The following is a 21835-nucleotide window of genomic DNA, read 5'->3' on the forward strand; positions in this document are numbered from 1 at the left end:
AAGCAACCATTGGTTCCGAAAGCTAGAATTCTGTGTGTGTGTATGTATGTGTCTGTTTGTGTTTCTATCGACCTGCCAGCGCTTTCGTATGGTAAGTCACATCATCTTTGTTTTTAAATGTATATATGTAAGAACTTTTTAAAATCAACACAATGCTGTCAAAAATGCTACAGTGACTGTAAAACATACCATCTGGGCTATGGTAAAATCCTAGGTCTGCAGCAGAAAATGCCAAAGATAAAAATCAAAGGGCCTACAAATGAAATTGGTGTTATTACAAAGGAAGTATTTCACGGAATCTTGTTCTTGATACTTCAACACTTCTCCAGTTGTGTTTCTACTATTGCTGGTAGAAGCACAGTATCATAACTTCTAATTTCACACTAGCAGCATTTCCTTGTGCCAACACCCAACACTTACAGATTAATTTCTTTCCTGCTGCTTGCAATACTCAACACATCTTCAACAAAAGAAGCTGTATTAAATAGTACCCAAAACACACTTAAGGCAAAAAATTATTGCCAACCTATGATGTATACTTCTTTAGGTAATATAAGTCCTAAATGATAACTACAATGTGAAAAAACACAAGCACTCTGTGCTATACAGTCAGCTTCCTGAACTGAAGTATAGGCCTGTGTTACTACATGCTTGGCAAAAGGCAGAATATGAAATTAATATACTAACATCACCATTTGAAAAGGTAATTAGTGTGACGTTTGATACTGGAGTGTTTGAGTGCAAAGGTGATGTTGAACGTGAAAAAGTGGCTTTATATATGTCTGCTTGTGTCTGTATGTGTGGATGGATATGTGCGTGTGTGCGAGTGTATACCTGTCCTTTTTTCCCCCTAAGGTAAGTCTTTCCGCTCCCGGGATTGGAATGACTCCTTACCCTCTCCTTTAAAACCCACTTCCTTTCGTCTTCCCCTCTCCTTCCCTCTTTCCTGATGAGGCAACAATTTGTTGCGAAAGCTTGAATTTTGTGTGTATGTTTGTGTTTGTTTGTGTGTCTATCGACCTGCCAGCGTTTTTGTTCGGTAAGTCACCTCATCTTTGTATTTATATATAATTTTTCCCACGTGGAATGTTTCCTTCCATTATATTGATATCAAAAAGTGGCTTTAGTCAGATATGCTTATTGTTCTGTTCCACTGTGCTTTGATCACTTTAATGACATCCCATGCCAGCACTAAATCTGAATAGCTGTGCAACACTATCAGATCAGTAGATTTTTTTTTTCCCCCTCCAGATAGTGCAATTATTTTAAGCATAGGGGAGTAAGTACTGCAATAAGTCCTAACATTGAAATAATGTATATGTATTTTTGGGCGTATTCTATTGATATTTGGTATCTGTGCATTAGCAAAGTTCCTCTGAGAGACCTGAACAGGTAATCGTTCAAAAGTCTCACATTTTAAGATGCACAGTTTTGCATGCGTGGCTCATACCACTGTTTTGGGATGAGCAATTTCTATTCTAGGCACATTATCATGTAGTTCTGCGTGTCAGAGATCTTGCTCTTTTAAACATCAGTGAGCTTCCCATGAAAACAATAGAGGAAAAAATGTGCATTAATTTTTAGCCAAAATCAAAAAGTTCTTCAAAAATAAGGAACAGTTGTTTACTAATTTAAATGTAAAGATGGATACCACTAATGATGCCTTAAAGGCAATTACAAGTGACAAATGTAAAACTAAATCTTCAAACTGATATATTGAAAAATTCTATCAGGTTGACTGAATGCGGTGTTCTTGTTGGTTCGTCGATGAAAAGTTTGTTCATGGGCTGTAACTTCAGGATATTAATTCCCTCACTTTGTTTCACCATCCTGAGAAGCTGGGGCTTGGTTTTATCAAATTCTGCAGTAGTTGCTGGAAGCAAGGAGTGCAGCAAAATAACCAGTTTCAAAAATAAATGACACTTTCAAATTAACATGATGTATATTCATACTCTCAAATACAGTTACTATTCATATTAATTCCTCTTTATAGGGACTCTCAGTTTGAAATGACAAACTGACAACTAGAGTTAAAAAAGCTGTATGAATACATATTTAACAGACAATGAGATTATTCTTTTGTTCTTGATGACATCATCAGTATTGTCACAGCACACTCTTTTCCATGGTGTGTGTTTATCTCTAAGGCAAAACAACACAGCACAGAATAACTGAATGACCAGCAGGTACCGCAAGTCGTGGTAAAGCAGTAACCGCTGTTCCACCTAGAAGCTGCGTGGGGTCCATCCATTTACCCGTGTACATACACAAACAATAACAAAAACTTTCAAACTGCTTTTGATCCTAAATTATTTAACTAATAAAACTACTTTGTGTCACAACCATCATTATTTGGTTAGCCAGACATTGGGTGATGACCAAAGTGACATATTACACCACCCATAGATGAATGTCACCACAATCAGTGAATATAAACCAATAATAGTGGTAAATAATTTTAAAAATTTCTTTTTGTAAGATTAGAAATAGGAAACTAATTCCCTATTCATTGTGAACCTTCAATTGCATTGACTTGCAGTTCTACACATTGGCAACGTATGTAATCCCACTTTAAACTCTCTAAGTATGGCACCCCAAAAAATTCAAATCTTGACCTTAGATCATTGTCATGCTACTTCAGTTCATCTATATGCACATAGCTAACCACAAAGATGGCTATTCTCATTTTATTCAATTAAATAAGGATTAGCAAATATAGTTTTTCTTATCAGTGCAAATCAAGAAAGAGCAAGCTCATAATATTAAATAAGTTACCCATTTCATCCGGAAGCTGCCTGTGTATTGCTTCTATTCATCTTCACCCGTAGTCCATTCTTCATTTCTCCAGGTATTTCATATAAGCCTGACTATACGTGTTAAAGTCACATTGATATCTTTGTTACAACAACACATTAGGAAGGCATACCAATCTTCATCAGATATTTTCAGCTAATAAATTGGATTTATACAAAACCTTTACAAAATATAATAAGATATACTTGCAAAATATGCACCCACAATGATTTATTGGTTGTATGCAAAGATTATTTCATCATATTTGTCAGTAGTCTTTTCATTCTTTACAACAGCACATATTTTATGACATTGTAGTCACTGCTAACAACCAAGAGCAGTTACATTTTTGGAACATCTATTCACCTGATATATTCCTTCATAATTACAGTCTTCCTTAAGAACAGCATATAGAGCTCACACATTCATCTCATTGTTAATTAATTTCTAATCTAATATATTAGGCCACTACAACTCGGATGTGTTCCTACGAGGGTTGTACTAAAAGTAAGGTTCCCAATGAGCTACAGCCTCGAGGGAAGGTACGAGGCTAAAACCGACAACAGTGCCATGCACAGTGGTTCCCCGACTCTCAAGCCTGCCCGTCTATGATTTGCTACGTCGCTCAGTGTTGGATTGGCAGCCTTCAGAGACAGAAGTGTTGATCGCCACTCTCGCCAATGTGAGGTTCGAGCAGTAATCCAGTTTCTCCACTCAAGGAAGTTACTGCCCTTAGAGATTCAGCGGCAACTGATTGAGGTTTACGGTGAAGAGTGCATGTCCTCCGCAAATGGTGCAGGGATTTTGCTGAGAGTGGCACGGAAGTTCAGTACGAAGAACGGAGTGGAAGACCGCTGGTTTCGGATGCGATTGTCTAGATGATCAACAGTGAGCTGCTCAAAGATTGAAGGGTCACTGTTCATGAACTTGCTGAACGCATTGCTGAAGCTGCCCATGGCACAATTGTAAGAACGTTAACAGAAACATTGGGTTATTGCAAGATGTGTGCTCGCTGGGTCCCCCGGATGCTGAATGACGGACATAAGGAGCAACGCCTTGACTGTGCTCACAAGTTTCTTCCACAATATGAGGGGGGAGGCAACAAGGAAAAGTTGTTGGACTCTTATCGTCACGGGAGTTGAAACATGGGTGTTTCATTACACCGCCAAAACAAAACAACAATCTCGTAAATGACGTCACTCTGGTTCACGGCTACCAAAGAAATCAAAGAAACTCAGTCGGCAGGAAAGGTTGTGGCGACTGTGTTTTGGGATGGGAAGGGGGTATTCCTCATAGATTTCATGCAACTGGGATGACAATAAACTCAGACAGATATTGTGAAACATTGGCCAAGCTCGGGCGAGCAATCCAGAATCACTGGAGAGGATGACTGAAGGGAGTAGTGCTTCTTTACGACAACTCTCGACCCCCATGTTGCTCGTCAAACACAGGAGCTTTAGAAGAAATTTGGGTGGACTGTTATGCCCTGTCTCCTGTACATCCTAGACTTAGCACCCAGCGATTGTCACCTCTTCCCCAAGCTGAAGGAACACTTAGGTGGCAAATGCATCAAGAGCAACAATGAAGTCCAGGCAGAAGTCGCACACTTCATCAATGGGTTGGCGGGAGACTTCTTCGACTTAGGAATACAAGAGCTGGAGCACCGTTTTCAAAAGAGTGTCGAAAAAAATGGAGACAATGTTGAAAAACAGACAGAAATGTAAGCTTTCAAATGATGTAGAAATTAATAACAATAAACAATGTCTTCTATTTGTAAAAAATATGGGAACTTTACTTTTGGTACAAGCCTCATATTATTTGTAACATTGAAGTGAGTCTCAAAATTTTAGTATTCTACTTCTGTAGAACCACCTTCCCCCAAAGGACTTTTTGTAGATCACATAACCTTTCACAAAGTGGTGATGTCCCTATGTATTTTCTTCCTTTTCTCACTCAAGGTAAAGGTCCTTTCTCGATAAACGTACCTTGTTCATTATACCATATAATGGAAGACAGAGATTATTATAAAGAGGGTGCTGTGCACTTATATAAAGGGTACAGCATCCTGTTTATAATCATATACCTCTCTTCTATCCTTCCTACTCTAGTGTTACTTACCACTAATTTATTGTGAATCTGTACCCAATTGCTTGGTTTTCTTTCTTTGCCTTGTAAGTACTCCTCTACATTCCACTAAGTGCGACCAAAACATGTATTATCTATTTATAGAAGTCTTTTAAAAAATTATCCATTTGTGCTGCTATGGACCATAAATGATATCGCTTGGATGCTAAAACTTCATGCAACGTAATCCAATTCTAGTACTTTTCATCCCTGCTCTTCTTCCCCTACTTGATGTGATATCCACACCTCATACTACTGGATTTGTATTTAAAAATATTTTTGTGGAGAATGCATATTGTTTCCACTTTATTACTACTATTAACTTTCTATAGTTTATTTTATCGAAGGATGTATTATTATTCGCCGTATAGACAACACGTTCAGACAGGCACCCTGAATAGACTATTATGCATGAGCTTTCAGCCAAAGCCTTATTCAGAAAGGGAAAAAAAGACACACATGTTCACACGAGCAAGCACACTTCATGCACGCATGACCGTTATCTCCTGCCACTATGGCTAGAATGTAGCTGTGTCGTGTTGAACGGAAGCAGCAACCCAGAGTGGGTGCGAAATGAGGAAAAGTAAAAGTGTATGGTTGGGGGGAAGGATGACAGTGTTGTATGGCAGAGTGTGCAGGGACTAGTTCAAGGTAAGACAGGATTGCCAGGTGCAGCAGGCTCCAGTGGTAAGGAGGGAGGGAGGGAGGGTGATGGGAATAGGGAATGGATAAAGGAGAGGAGCAGAGAAGGGAAAAGGACTGATGATTGCATTGCCACAGAGCGGTGCATGATGAGGGTGATGTGACAAGAATTGGAAAGAGGTGATAGGATAGAGAGGGCAGAAACTGTTGGGTGGGGGGGTGGGGAGCAGTATGGTACCATAGGTGGAGGCAGGGATGTTCTCAGGAGCTGAGACTGCTGTAAAGATAATCCCCATCTGCACAGTTCAGAATAAGCTTGTGGTGGATGGTGGGATCCAGATGGCCCAGGTTGTGAAGCAGTCATTGAAATCAAGCTTATTATTTCCAGCTTCATGCTGTGCTACAGGGTGGTCCACTTGGCTCTTGGCCACAGTTTGACAGTGGCCATCCATCCTGATGGACAGCTGCTCCTCTCCTTTCCCACTCCCCATCTCCCCCCCCCCCCCCCCCCTCCCATTCTCTTCTCCTTCTCCTACATCCTCCTCACACTGCACCTGGGGCAGTCTTGTCCTGCTACAATGTAGTCCCTGCATGCTCCACCAGACAGTGCTAACTTCTCTCTCCCCACTTGTACCCTGCTATTTTCCCCCTCCCTGCCCCACTCTGGATTGCTGCTTCCATTAGATGCAACACAGTTGCATTCTGGCCAGAGATAGCAGTCAAGTGTGTATGAGGTGTGCTTTCTTGTGTGTCTGTGTGTGTGTGTGTGTGTGTGTGTGTGTGTGTGTGTGTGTGTGTGGTCCGAAAGCTCATATCTGCCTGTCAGCAGTTCAACTTGCCTTCTTTACAGTGACTAGCAATCCCTCCTTTCCACAGTATTGTTGATATTCCAGCCTGGACTTTCCATTGCTTTATAACCTTCTATTGATGTTGCATTATTTGGATGTTTCAGGTAGGATAGTAAAAGAAAATGTAATTTAAAGAAGGTACGGTGGTAAAGATAAATAATAGTTATTCATTTATTGAAATATCAACTAATATAGGCATGAGGGTGACAATATTCCACCCAAAACCTTCTCTTTCATCTCTGTTTTCCAGAAATATTTAAAATCAGAATTTACGTAACATAATTTCCAAGTATAAATGTATAGTTAAATCTGTATTTTGGTGAGTAATCACTTTCTGGATGGATAGCTTTGACAGGTCTTGCAGCAAGGGACTGGGATTGAGATTGGCATAGGGATGGACTAGGATGTTGTGGATGTTGGGTTGCTGACAGAACACCACTTTGGAGGGCTGGCAAGGATCTAAATTAGTATGTCCTTCATTTTAGGACATGGTGATAGATAATGAAAGCCCTGACAAAGGACTTGGTTCAGTTGTTCTAGTCTGAGGTGGTATTGGGCAACGCAGGATGTGCTCCTTTGTAGCTGTTTCTTCTGAGTGATGTGAGGATCCGCGGTAATAATCATGCATACTGCTAACATTATTGAACCAATGTGCCTAATTAATTCTGGGTTGTGTCGTGTCCAGTTGAGGTTATGTTCTATCTATGTTCCCAAGAAAGTAAATTTTCACATCTTGTATTTAGTTGTTTGAGAAACAGTGTGGTGTTCTGTGAGGAGCACTGAACTACATGTACTAAGTCTTGTCCAGGTTCAGCCACAATCCATTTGCTTTGAACTATCTGTTGAGAAATTTGTGAGTATTTCGTTAACTGCCTTGTCAGTAAGGGTACCAGTACTATTTTTTATTCATTTACTTGTCTCTCTTACAAAAAGTAAAAAGTTGCATCTTCAGAAATTGCAAGTGCAAGATCATGATCATTTATATGTATCGGAAACAACAGAGGACACTGAATCAAACATTAAACTGCTATGCTATTCTGTAATATGTTAACTTTTGCGTTACGGTGTTATGATTCAAGTAATGAAAATCCTAAGCAAACTCTCAAAATGTTCCCAATTTCAGATTTATTATCTGTGATATTCCATCTGTCTGTGTAAATATATTCTGTTAAGTCATTTTTGCTTCTGAGTATGTTTTCATATATTAAGGTAATATAAAGTTTATTGTGGGCTATGTGGTTTGCCTGCTAAATGATCAAAACCATTACTGTTCTTTTATTCTTCTTTGCATTAATTAGTCTGTAGTAGCCAGCAACATTGACCTGTACCTATATTTTCTTTAATAAGTGATGTACTAGTGCTAAAAACTAATCACTTAGCTTTGGTAATTAAAGGACGTTGATACAAAATGATCCCACTGTCTTGCATGTCTGTGCAAATGAGGTAGTGCCTTAGAACCTTTCTCATCGAGCTACTGGCAAGTGATTTATGTTTTGCTTAATGGCTAGCTGCCTCATTATTACATTAAACTAAGGGGCAACTGTACATGTTTTATATACTGAGGACAGGTGCGATGCTGTATTGTAACAGATGATCCTTCACTGTTTCCGCAAAATGATAGTAGGTGGGTCTCTTTGTCAAGCTACATTGCTGTTGAAATTGATTTTTATGCAAAAAGGTCCATGCCCTTGGCTCTTTTAGATCCTTGAGAAAGAGTACCTTTCTGTCCATTGGGTGTCATTGTCACTTACCGGCAATGTTACTAATCAGCTTGCTGTATGAGTTAAAAATCTCAATAACTCCACTGTTTACTAATTGAAACTGTTGTGTATAAAATTATTTATAAAACAAAATATGCTTTGATGCAAAGAACAAATAAATCAATAACAATAAAAGCTAAATTTTGAAGTTTTAAATATCACGCCACATTCTGTGGTGATTTTAAGGAAAAGGAACAGTTGTAGTGTAAATAGCTGTGTAGATGTTGTCCCACTACAGTGTTTCAGCTGGGGTAGCCCTGAAAATGGCAGCTATAATACCTCCACATGAAAAACATAGTTCACTCACTCTCTCGATCCCCTCCCTTACTAAAAATACATTTAAGCTATTAAATGTTTTAGAAAAAGTGAGATGATCTTCATTGTAGTAAATGTGGTGTATAATGTTAAGTAAACTGCAAAATATCTAATTGGTAGCCAACTTTATTTTTTAAAAGCTGCAGAATATTGTACCTGAAAAAGATCCCGTCTTTCCTTCTCATCCCGTCCAGTAAGTCTCCCCTGACCTGCGGTTCTGGGTGACTATTCCGAAATCTACTCCTTTTCCTAAACCATTCCAGTCCATTTCCTTCACCCCTCTTCCTTCCCCTTCAGCCCTTCTGCTGGAAGGAGGAGCCACTGACTCTGAAAGCTTGCATAAGTGTAACCTTATTTTTGTGTGTGTGTGTGTGTGTGTGTGTGTGTGTGTGTGTGTGTGTGTGTGTGTTTTCTGCTGCCACTTGGTTGGCAAATGTTTTTTTTTATCTATACAATTACATTATATTGTTCTTCGGTTTGATACTTAATGATATAAGTTACAATAAAATAGTCAAGAGCTAGTTGTACTCCTAAATATGTTATAAAAAATTTGATTGAATGAGTTCAAAGTTTACGATGACATCATATAAATGAGTCATTTTGAACTGTTGAATTAACGAAATTTTCAAAACCGCTATAGGCCGTTTTTTGAACCAAGTATACCAGGCATAATCATGCCAATTTTCAGTTCAGTCAGTACGGGATATGTGTACTGCCACATTTTCATATATTACTATAGATTAAGTGCTATAAAGGCAAAAACTCATTTACAGGAGAACTTTATAAGACTGTATCCAAGAGGAAGCTTGAGAACATCAAAAATACCTGTTAATCAGATAGAAGTGAAATCGAGATTTGTTTTCTCAAGGCATATTGTTAAAGTGGAGGAACCTACCAGAGTCACTGCAGAAACAGAATTTTATTTGCTAACATAAGAAAGAACTGGTTCTGTCTGTGTATCTGCACTTTTCTTATTGAAAAATATAGTTGATGTAATTTGTTTAAGGTATTCATAACAGACTGGAAGCCATGTGCATTACATTAAAGATGATTTTTCCTTTTGTATCATATAGAATACTTCGGTGCTGAATACAGACCATTATGAAATTGATGTCTGCGTCATTGTTATATTGAATGTTTTGATTTTGTGTGTAAATTGTGTCATTTGTTTACACCATACTAAATGTTTTTGATTATTTTACAGTCCTGTGATCAGCTCTCTGGTGCCTGCAGCAATACCTAATATTCCATTCCATCTTCATTTTACTCGTGGTGGACCTGAGGCTTCTGAAGATATAATAAACTACCAGTTTTCCTCGCATGATGTTGTTTGCCTAATATTCTGTTCGATAATTGGAGCATGGTATCTTATCAAAAAGGTTAGTCCGCAGTTACAAATAGTTGCTAACAAAATAGTAGTGCAGCATTGAGTGGAAATCATTGAACACAAAATCAGTATCTGTCCCCCAATGACAGAACTCTCATATTTGAGCAATGAGGCAATGACTGCATGAGAATAGTTGTATATGTGCATCATTTGAACCAGTTCAAAATTGTGAACCAAATACTTAAGATTTTAATTAAAAATTAATCTAAGAAAGGTAGCATGTTAGTTTCCAATTTATCATAGTAATTGAAGAAGTGCATCAGGAGATAAAGACAGGCTCCATGAAAGACTGAGTAAATACTATCAATATTATGAAAAGGAAAGTTGCTACTCACCATATACAGAGATGCTGAGTCGCAGATATGCACAGCAAAAAGACTGTCACAAAAAAGCTCTATTTTTGATGAAGGCCTTACAGGTCAAAAGCTTTATTTGTGGCAGTCTTTTTGTTGTGCCTATCTGCGACTCAGCATCTCCACTATATGGTGAGTAGCAACTTTCCTTTTCATAATATTGTTATATTCCATCCTGGATTTTCCATTGTTAGAGTAAATATTTTCCATGGTGATCTAGGTACACTGAGCAGGAGTGAATAACAGACAGCTGAAAATTAACACATTGTGAGACAGCAGGAAACAGGAATGCAGTCATGAAAAGTTTTGACTACTATGAAAGGGAAAAAAGGTGAAGGAAGGTACAAACAGAATTCTACTAGAGCAGGAAGTACCAGATAAACAGAATTACCTTTGAGTAAAAGTTATTGGAAATTGAATCTAATATACAATGCAGAAATCATATTATCTAGTAAGAAAGAGACAAAGCAAATGGCTTGTGTGTAAGAAATGTTGGTACATGCCACGAAACACAAGAAACAAGCAGTATGGAGGTTGAAGGAAGGAATTCAACATTTGATATATTGGAAAAATGGAAAAAAAGTTGACCCACAAATGCGTATTGAAAAACTGAAGAGGAAAGATCAGATTGCATATTTCAGAAAGAGATGGAGTAAACAAAATTGTCAGTTGCAGAAGTTTACCAGAAAGAAAATAGAGATATCTGTATTTCACAAACTAACTAAAGGTTAATGAGGCAAAAAGAAGATTGTTTCACAAATATTGAATTGATAATCTGATGTAATTTTTTATGTGGTATGGTAAGTGGGCGAAAAGTTGGGGTTAAATCCTCGGCTGTGAAGATATTCCAGCACTTTGTTATTAGTCAATGGTTTTGTTCCTTTTATTCCAAAAATTTTGGTGTGTTACATTTTATGCAACATCTTTGTAGCTAACGGTACAACTGTGAAGTTGGATTTCCACATGTCAGAGATATATGCCATGACTTTTAATTGTGTTGTATTGCATAATGCTATGTAACCTTGATGTCTGCTCTTAAATACTTTTAATATATTTTCCCAGCACTGGGTAGCCAACAATTTATTTGGCATTGCCTTTGCCATCAATGGTGTTGAACTGCTGCACTTGAACAATGTTGTCACTGGCTGCATCCTCCTGTGCGGTCTGTTTATCTATGACATCTTCTGGGTTTTTGGGACTAATGTGATGGTCACAGTTGCTAAATCATTTGAAGCTCCTATCAAACGTAAGCTACTGTCTTCATTATTTCTCAAAGTTAAGATTTTGCTTGAAATGTTAAACAAATATGAGGAAAGGCAAACATTTCCATGCAGCTAGTTCATGCATGGTGCATAAAGATACTTTGCTGGCTTTTCAATTACTGATTTTTTTTTAGTGTTAAGTGCACAGTTCAACCATCCAATTGCACCCATCTGTGGTGACACATAAGTCAGTATCACTGAGGCTGTTTGACTTTCCTCATATATTTTTTTATCCTTTTCCTGGATTTTCTGTTATTTCATTAGTTTTTATAGTAAAAAATTTTCTTCAAATAATTGTTCCGTTCACAAGTGGTGTTATTACAGTTGTATTTCCCCAAGACTTCCTGGAGCAAGGGCTAGCAGCTAACAACTTTGCTATGCTTGGATTAGGAGATATTGTAGTTCCTGGTATCTTCATTGCATTGCTGCTACGGTTTGACAACAGGTATGTGTTATGTACAGTATAATATATTTTCACTAGGTATTTTGTTCTGTTGCATTAATAGAAAAACATACACCTCAGTCCTTGTCTGTAACTACTCTCAGTGAAAACTTTGTTACAGTGTGCCGGTAATGCATTTATATTACATTATTCCAATTTTTAACATTGTTTACCTTTGTAAGTCTGTTCCGTATATAGTTTACCTGTCTGGGATGTGGAGGCTGAGTGACTTGTACTTTTGTTGGTGCCAAATTATTTAATCCCCAAATGGACACGGTGTTTTTACTAACCAATTTTATTCTGCTTTTTTTATAAACTTAAATTTTATTTAAAACTGATACTACATTTCAGTGAACTTACTAAACTGTTTTACAGTAAAAAATATGTAACACAATTTTACTGAAAATCATGTAGATGAACAAAGTATTCAGTATTTGGTGCGTTTTCCTGTAGAAGTGATCAGATCTTTAATGCTCTTTGGCATACTCATATTATGTTTCTTCAGTATATTCTCCAATTCAGTTGTCGTGTGTCATTTCGTGACAACTTTTTTTCCATCAGTCTGGTCTTGTATGTGCGTATATCTCCTTTTGCAATCTTCCTCTTTAGTCCTTGCCAGACATCTTCAAAATTAGATTGATGGCTGGTGAGTTTCCTAGCCATTCCAAAACGGGGAAGTTCAGGTACCAGGTTGCAAGTCTTTCTTCATGTGACACCACATTGGGCGACTTGTGTGTCGGTGGTGGTGACAACAATGATAACATAACACAACACCCCACCCATGGGTGAGGAAAATCTCCAACCCGCCGGGAATTGGATCCGGTCCCATTGCATGGTATGCAATCACGTTACACTCAGCTAAGCAGACAGACTCATTTAAATATTGAGTCACAGATTTTACGTAGTGGCATGGTGCAGAATTGTGCGGACTCATTTAAATATTGAGTCACAGATTTTACATAGTGGCATGGTGCAGAATTGTGCATAAAGATGAAGTTGAGTTTCCAGTAATGACCAGTAGCCAACGTATCTTGATGTGTCATCCCTTTCACAATATAAAAGCGTCCATTTCCTTTGCTACCTACTATAAAGCAAACCATCACTGATAAGAGATGCTTGACTCGAACTGTGCAATCCTTCTGGAATTTTCATGGATCTTGCATCTCAAGAATTCCATTTTGTCTTGCAGAATTTGGGTACTAGTTTCATTTGAGAAGCAAACCCAAAATGAAATGTCGTTACATTTGGAAGTCTCTGTTATCATAATAGAAAAAATAGGATAATATTGTAGTTTATTTGTCTTGTTCCATTCACCAACAGTCCAGTTTTTGTAAATTTTTTTTTTTTTTTTTTTTTTTGCCTTTTCTAGTCATTTTTGATTCATCAGTGTGGTAGGCTTCTGTGTCTCAGCAGGATAACGTCATTGCACCCCATTCCATTGAACCCTCACTGCACAGAATGGGTAGGCACTCCAACATCCTCCAACATGTCCTTAGTCACCGATATTGTTTACTTAGGTTTTCCATTGCCATTTGTCTATTTTTACTTATGTTTTAGGGGATGTAATGTATTTTTGAACACAGTTACCTTTCCACTGTGTTTCAAGGCTTTACTTATTTTTCAGTTTGTTGCTTATATTTCAAACTGTGGATTGTAAAATTCCTTCCATATGAACAATGGCTCACTGACTATACTAACAGAGTGACTAGTATTTGGCCTTCAGTGGAGTGAGGTTTAGTACCTTCACCTGTATCGGAAAGTGTCAGTGAAACCACATTCAGACTTCAGGAACTCGTTAAAGGTTAAAAGATGGAACACACTGTATAAAAATGGAATGAAATGTGTAAAGTTCAACAATAATTGAAAAACTTGTCAATTTTTTTTGGATATAATATGCTATACTTCACTTGACGAAGGTAGTTCTGACAGCCACAAATATTCCACATCTCAGCAAACACTGATATAAAAGCTTGAATATATTATTGGTTGAGCATGCATTGTTGTCAAACAAACAATATAAGCTTATTTACTATTCTACAGTTCAGTGGACACATGAATCAATGTTAAGTGTAGGGTGCTTCCAAACAAAATTTAAGGAGGGTGGGACATCAACATCAACTTTGAACAGGAGTGGCACCACAGGACATTGTAATTTCCACTGTCTATGCTTTTACAAATAAATTCGTACGTAGAACTTTGTCAGCATGACAAGAAAGGATATTTTTTTTAAAAAAAAGTGTAATTTCATCATTTTTTCACTTACGGCTGCATTTGTTGCTGTAGGGGTTCGATTCCCGGCGGGGTCAGGGATTTTCTCTGCCTCGTGATGGCTGGGTGTTGTGTGCTGTCCTTAGGTTAGTTAGGTTTAAGTAGTTCTAAGTTCTAGGGGACTGATGACCATCGATGTTAAGTCCCATAGTGCTCAGAGCCATTTGAACCATTCTGTTGCTGTAGGTACACTTTTCTTCATAAGTAAGAAGATTCTTCAATGAATTTTGCACAGCTTACAAACCATACCTACAGGTGTATAAAACTCTAGAATTTATTTAATTTATGAAAAAATGAATGAATGGTTAAGTTTCAAACTGCACATTTAGGAAAAATAACTCAACTTTTATAATTATCTCAATTTTTACCATAGTTTTTAATATATTTGGAAAATTGTAGAGTTTCTTACACCTGTAAGTATGGCATGTATGCTATGCAGGTTTCATTGAAGAATCGCTTATGTATGAAGAAAAATGTGCCTGTACCAACAAATGCAGCCAGTAGTAAGTGAAAAAAATGATGAAATGTCACATGTAAAAAAAATTATTTTGTTATGTTTTTGAACTTCCACTGCTATGAGTGTGAATCCTGAATCCTTCCTGGTCATGCTGACAAAGTTTTATGAATTTATTTGTAAAAGTATAGACAGTGGAAATTAAAATGTCCTGTGGTGCCTCTCCTGCTTCAACAAGTCGACCCGTTTGACATCCTACCCCCTCCCCCAATAAAAACTTCAGGAACTACATGGTGGGTACAATTTGGCACCCCACTGAAAATATATATTTGTGAAACATGAGTATGAGTTTGTGTGCAATTTACTGTAACTGTTTCCATAATGATCATGCACAGTTGCAAGTACAGCTTCCCTATTTCACACTGCAAGGGCTTGGAAAGATTACTTGTATGAAGTCATAAGAAAACTTCATATAATAGGTCAAAGCAACTTCCTTTCCTTTTGTTATGCTTGTTAGGACAAGACAACAATCATGAAGCATGGAGGCGGCACCAGATAGAATATTATTTTAATTTATAGTACTATTGTTTACTCATAGTCATTATTTATTGGATATTCTCATGCATACTAGTAAAACTGGCCTTTGTTAAAGGTAAATATTGTTTTATCAGTTCTGTTTCACCTTGTGATGTTTCAGCTTGAAAAGAAATTCTAACACATATTTCTATGCAACATTTGTTGCATACTTTCTTGGACTCATGGCTACAATATGTGTAATGCATATATTCAAGCATGCACAGCCTGCATTGTTGTATCTTGTTCCTGCCTGCTTAGGAACCCCGTTGTCTCTAGCTCTTGTGAAAGGTGACATCAAGGCAATGTTCCAGTGAGTATTCTTAGTTATCTCTTGAGTACATCAAGTAAAATCTGTGTATTTCATGTTCCCCAAATATGGGAATTAGTGGCTGTAGGCCTACTTGAATTAAGGTTCATCATAATAGTAGCAAAATTGGTCGTAAATTGCATATGCCACTGGATATATATTACTTGAGAAATTTCAAGAGAAAAGCCTTAGTAAAATTGCTTCTCCTCAAATTTTCTCAAAACCCAAGACATTAATACATCAGAAGTCATATAACAGTAAATAATTACATATGTATATTTGGGTAATTCTAAAAGTGTCTGTTATAAAAGTATGTGTGGTAATACATATATTGCACACCAAATTGAGTGCAAATGGCCAAAGTGCAGAATAAGTAAGCATATTGTGGCGAATATACTGGAAATGGGCATATGCACGTTTGCTTTTGTCTTAGGGTCTTCAGTCGATATTTATCAATTTTTCTGGTGTCTATCCAGCCCAAGTGGCCGGCTCCTGTACGGAGGGTGAGCCGTTGACAGTAGACACTTGTGCTGAAAAAATGTCTGAAAAATCATTAAGCAAATGTCGGCCGAAAATCTTGAGACAAAACCCAAACAGGCAATACGTCAACAAGTGACCTTAAAAGCCTCAACAATTTTGTACTGGAAATCTCGTAAATTTTGTGTACTTACTTGCCTTGAAAAGTTTCATTTTAAATGATATTAAGTGAAATATTTAATGTACTTAATTGAACCTCTTTAATGAAGTAATTTAATTCACAATTTTCTTACTTTTTTGGTGTTATGAACTGACATTTTTACAGGTATGAAGACCACCCTTCGGAAAAACAACCAGAAGCTGCAGAAGATAAAACCAGTAAAAAAGAGAAATGATTTAAAAAAAAAAGACGTGTATCTAAATACAGGTGCAGAGACATTTATTTCATTCCTGAACGCTACTTAATTTACGCACTTGAAAAGTCCTTTAAGCAGTGCTAAAGTACATTGAATCTAAAAATGTAAGGCAGAGATGACAGTATGCATTCAGGAAGCCAGAATTCCAGAACTTCTCGAATGAAGACAACTGTCAAACTTTCAGTATTGAAAATGCACACAAGAGGTACAAAAAAGTTTTCAAATGTTTTCCAGTCTTTTGTACTTAGCAATTAGTACCTCTGTGAGTGAAAATGATTCCATGTAAATGCTTCCTTTTAATGTGACCTCTGAAACACAGCATCCTCAATGCTGTTGCCAAGTTTCAGTGGGTTTTGTAAAATTGTACAGCTGTGAAATTGACTGTGAATGCTATTGTTTATGGAATTTGTTTATATAATTTTACCATTAAAATTTTATGTACATCTACTCTTTCAATATTCAATTACATGTAAATAGAAGGAAAGCTTCACTGGAAACTGAAATCAGGTATAATGATCCAAATAGCCTGCACAGGTTAACTGATACAAGTCCCTTGAGTGTTACTGCAGAGCATTCTCAGAAATTGATTGTCCCAGAGGCAGGTAGTATGTTCATCATGCCCTTGCACGGTTTGGTCGCTGTGCAATGAGTATCTCTAAGTTTAATAATATGTAGTTTCACCTGTTGCTCTGGCTTTGTTCATGTTGTGGTTGGAAGTAATTGCTGAAGATCGTGTGCATGGGGCAGGTTTTACAATGAGGATCATGATTTGGGAAGGACACAATATTGGTAGTATGAGGTATTGACGTCCATGTGGTATCATTTACTAAGCTCTTCTTGAAGTGAAGTTATATTAGTCTGTGTTCTCCCTCTCCCCCCCACCCCTAATTTCTAACCTTCCCTATCTTCTGTCTATCCTCCCTGAGGAATGAACTTATCATGACTGGAATCAAAGATCAGGAAAGACTCAAGAAGCCAACTGAGACTGACCAACTAGTGTGGATCTGTCAACAGTGTGTCACTGAGTACGGACAGAAGTCAGCAACGAGGGAGAATGGTAGTGGAGATGGCGTAGCAAACAAACCGGCTCAGTGAGTAACCCAAGAGAGAAACAAAGACTTAGCAAAATAGAAACAATAAACAACAGTGAATTATGGCTAGGAAGAGTATGAGGAGATTACACCCCTGAAAGCAGGCCAACAGTCTGGTGGAACTTACAGTACTGCTGTGAGTACTTATAGTACTGCTTGGTCAGCAAGAGGTGTAGGTAGCACTGCACCAGGGTTGGATTAGTACTGTGTGACATGGTGAGGAGCATGCTCATGGATGCAGCAGCTTTGACTAGCAGCTATGGTTCGTACAGTTCCATCTTTTCAGTGGGTTTCAGTTGCTGAGCTGGGATACCAATACATTCTCTCCTGAAATGGCTGCATATGGCTGGAAGCATTAGGATGATGATTGATGATGTGAATTTGTGGTATGATTTGTGTCCCGGTATGGAAACCAGGTGGCTGTTGAGATGACCTGGACACAACTTGAGAGGCAATGTGTTCATTTTACTGGATTCGGTGAGAACTGAAAGATAAGTGTGGACTCTACCACAATTGTCATTTCATTTGAAAGAAATGTCCTGTCCCAAAATGATAAGAATATGATGCACTAATGACCTCACTAAATGATGTTCACCCACTAAAAGTGAACCCATGAGCCTATCTGCAGGTACTGCAGTGCACAAAGAAATGACCAGGGACCAGTCCTCTATGTATATTGACTGCCCAGGACAACTAGCCCCTAATTTTCCCATTGGTCACACACAGGAAAGGGAGTGATATCAAAGAATACAAAATGATTGACTGTTTGCTGTGGTAATAAAACCTACTACACACACAACTGCATCAATATTGCCAGCATCCTCAACTCCAGGCCTTAGTGTTAAAAGAAAACAGATTGTCTACCAGTGGAATCAAAGAACCCTATTCTTCTCCCAGAGGGGAAACAGAGAAAAATAGAAGATAAAACCCAGCTTGGTGGACCTGGTTATCCTGATTCCATCTCACGTGAGTATGCGACTACAGATATTGATGTTTCACTCCACACAAGTGGAATTACACTGGTACACCATTTAAATACCTTGTGCTTTTTCCTCTCCTTAATACAATTACCTCATTTGTGGAGTTACAGTGGAATTATAATAGCTGATATTGCCCTTAACCTTTTGTCTTTGTCAGAAGTAAACTATGCTCCTAGAAAACTTATTAAGAACTATTATTTATTTATTGTATATTATTTATAATCACTCTTGATATTGACTTAAGTGAACAAGTGTCCCTAAACACAGAACTGGAAGCAGTAACAATCTGCATTTGGATATCTTACCTGGACATCTGTTTCAAATTAACATTACATGGCAGCATATAGTGATCTAGTCCTCAACTCTTGCTTCTTCTGTATGACTGTAATGCCCACAACCAAGTCCAGACAAGATCGGTGAATTACAGATTGATCTATTCCTACTGTATTGGGAAATGCATTGACATGTTAGTATTGTCGGACACATACTTAACCATAGTCTTTGGAATTAGTAGTCCAGACTCCATTTCCCTAGTCCAGCGGAACATCCACCAACAAGCATAAAGCATAATGTTGGTTACTCGGAGGAGCCAATTGACCAGCCGTTAGTACCAAAGTAGTTTTCAATGTGAACTAACAGATGGGAACTGATGACAGTCCAGGAGACAACTGAAACTAACATGTACACCACAGAAGTGATGATATCATCTCTGTTTCATATTTGGCGTTTGAATATTGATCCAATTTGTTGACATTATCAGTGCCCTCATGTCTGGCATTTGTTCCATCACCTCTGATTTGTGGAACATAGATAACTCCTGCTTATAATACAGTTACACGACCACGAGTGCTGCTGAAGTACAGCTCCAGTGAACCATTCAGAAGGCATAAAATTGAAGTGTAAATCATGGGTTCTAGTTCTCCTCTGCGAAAACCCTCACATGCACTACTACAGAGTAGCTGTCAACTCAAATTTTATCTGTGTTAGTAGATATTCGGAGTGGTTGATCAATTCTTCATTCTAGGTCTCATATTGGACAAAAAAGCTGACATAGCTATCACGCATTTGCCAATTGAAGATGAAACTTAATGGTCTGTGATTTTTCTGGAAGTGAGTAATTGTCATAAATTTCTGTAAAATCTTCAACCTTGCTCTTTTTAGACTATAAATGGACTGCATATGGATCTAAATCACCCATTGGCTGAAGGCCTGCTAATCTCATTTGCCATAGTAGTGTGGGGCTAGCAAAGGGTGTGTTCTGCACTAATCATATTAACAGTCTGCCTTCTGCAATTCAAATGGCAGCAGCTCCATGTTGACTGTTGGCTAGGCTTTGCCAGATAGTGCATTTGGAAATTTTAAGGAATAACCAGCTTGCCCCCTCTTGGCTACATGCTAGACTACTCTTTGGCATGTAGTTTGCTCAAGTATATGCCTTGACCTTTTGTATGAGGAGATGCTACTGTCTGCACATGGCTCTACGATTAGCTATACATTTCTGCACAACTAGTGGTTGCATAAAAGTTTCTGATAAAACCATGTAGTGTGTTCATTGATAGGGTAACAGCTGTCATGAGTATTGCAACACATTAGAACCCAAAAAAGTAAAAAATTCATATAGTGCTATGACTCGGTGAGCTGTCTACAAGCTATTAATCAGTGCTACCCTTGGATCATATTGATTTATCTACCTGAACTCCATGATTCTGGCATCACCATTATGGTCATGTGGACACTCAGCCATATCAGTAGTCCACGAAATGAGCTGAAAATGAAATGTTGTGTGGCTAGGGCTTCCCGTCAACCAACCAACCAACCGGCTTAGGAAGCAAGTACAAGTAAGCTCCTGAATCTTGAAATACCTGGTTCTCACTTGTAAACCAAATTAAAGCACCGAATCCTAAAATTTTGCGGTATATAGCTGCAAACTTCAACAAATTAAAAATGATTATACAGAAATCTCTTCAGCATGGGGGGACTTACGAATTTTTTGGAAAGAGTCCATCACACTGTGCAATAAAGGACAATAGTTTTCATACAAATAAACAAACCATTACTGAACAATATAATTTCGTCGTTACTTATGGCAACCTTCTGCTAAGGAAGAATGAAATTCTTACTTGATAATACCATCAATCATTGGAACACTCTTGCTGATGTCATGTTGGATGGATACAGATGGTGTACCTCTTGCTACAGTAATCAGCTCTGAGGGCCATCCTGCTATAACACCCACAGACACTATCCATACTTAACCCTTAACGTGCGATGGACCTAATATTACACCACTTATGGGAAATGGGAATGTGCCATCAACATAATATTACACCACACCAATTAAGCTTATTTTCCTGTCTCAAACATGCATTTAAGGCTTACACAAACATCTGTCTGGTCTGTAGCCATCATAATTTCTGCTGTGACCATTGGATGGTAATAGTGCTAAAAATTTGTGGTTTTTGAAACCATTGTCTCTTGTATCATAGGCAGTAGCTGACAGAATTCTCTCTCTGCCTCATGTGTTATCCATGCTTTTGTGTTGAAAATGTTCAGTGAAGAGGTGAAACGATGGAGAAAATAATTTACAAATTCCGTGACGAGTCTACAGATGATGAAAATGAAATAATTGATGATGACTGAGATTACGCATCATTTGAAAATTGTGGTAACTCTAGGTATCAGTGGTTTGTTTATAATATTATTTTTGTTTGTGTTGCGTTGTTATGAAGGATTCTCCTGCAGGTAAAACATGACATGAATCTGAGCATATGACTCCAGTGAATAATGTTCACACCACATTCCACTATGAACACTAACATTTGCTTGGATCTTGTGTTTTGTGTGTTTCTTTAGATTTAAGTTGGCTGTTGAAAGAAATTTAAGTATAAAGTTCACATTGTGTGCTTATCTATTTGAGTACTAGAACTCATTTGCAGTTTCTTCTGTGCTAATTACTATTAAATTGAAGTTTCATCTGTGTATTCAGATTTAACAATAGAAATACCAAAATGTGCATATAGAAAGTAGGAAGTGCAATAGACCTAAAATCTTCTGCGATTCAAACTACTGTACAGATTTGTACACCCTAGTTCTAACTTACTAAAAATCATGTATTTCAGCAAGTCCACAGGTTGCTGGATCTTAGAGACCACCACTGTAAGTGTTAAATTGGTTATTTCACTTAGATTCCATAAACAGTGTCTAGAGTAGCCTCCTTTCTTCTTATCAACTTATTCTGATAATTGACTGCAGCAACTGATTATGGAAAACAATCTGACCAGTTTGCTGAAGTATATGTCTTGACCTGTTCTATGAGGCGATACTACTGTCTGCACATGGC

General features: G+C 37.8%; 1 protein-coding gene across 1 annotated transcript in view; it reads left to right on the forward strand.

Moving 5' to 3' along the window:
* Positions 1–16871, forward strand: part of LOC124798492 (minor histocompatibility antigen H13) — a 39475-nt gene extending 22604 nt beyond the window's left edge. The window contains exons 4-8 of the mRNA XM_047261929.1: positions 9687–9861; positions 11285–11468; positions 11809–11929; positions 15346–15534; positions 16334–16871. Of these exons, the coding sequence (XP_047117885.1) occupies positions 9687–9861; positions 11285–11468; positions 11809–11929; positions 15346–15534; positions 16334–16403 (739 nt within the window). The 3' untranslated portion in view covers positions 16404–16871. The remainder of the gene's footprint in view (positions 1–9686; positions 9862–11284; positions 11469–11808; positions 11930–15345; positions 15535–16333) is intronic.
* Positions 16872–21835: the final 4964 nt, after the last annotated feature.

The sequence above is a fragment of the Schistocerca piceifrons genome, chromosome 5 (assembly GCF_021461385.2).
Source record: "Schistocerca piceifrons isolate TAMUIC-IGC-003096 chromosome 5, iqSchPice1.1, whole genome shotgun sequence".
NCBI classification, from domain to species: domain Eukaryota; kingdom Metazoa; phylum Arthropoda; class Insecta; order Orthoptera; family Acrididae; genus Schistocerca; species Schistocerca piceifrons.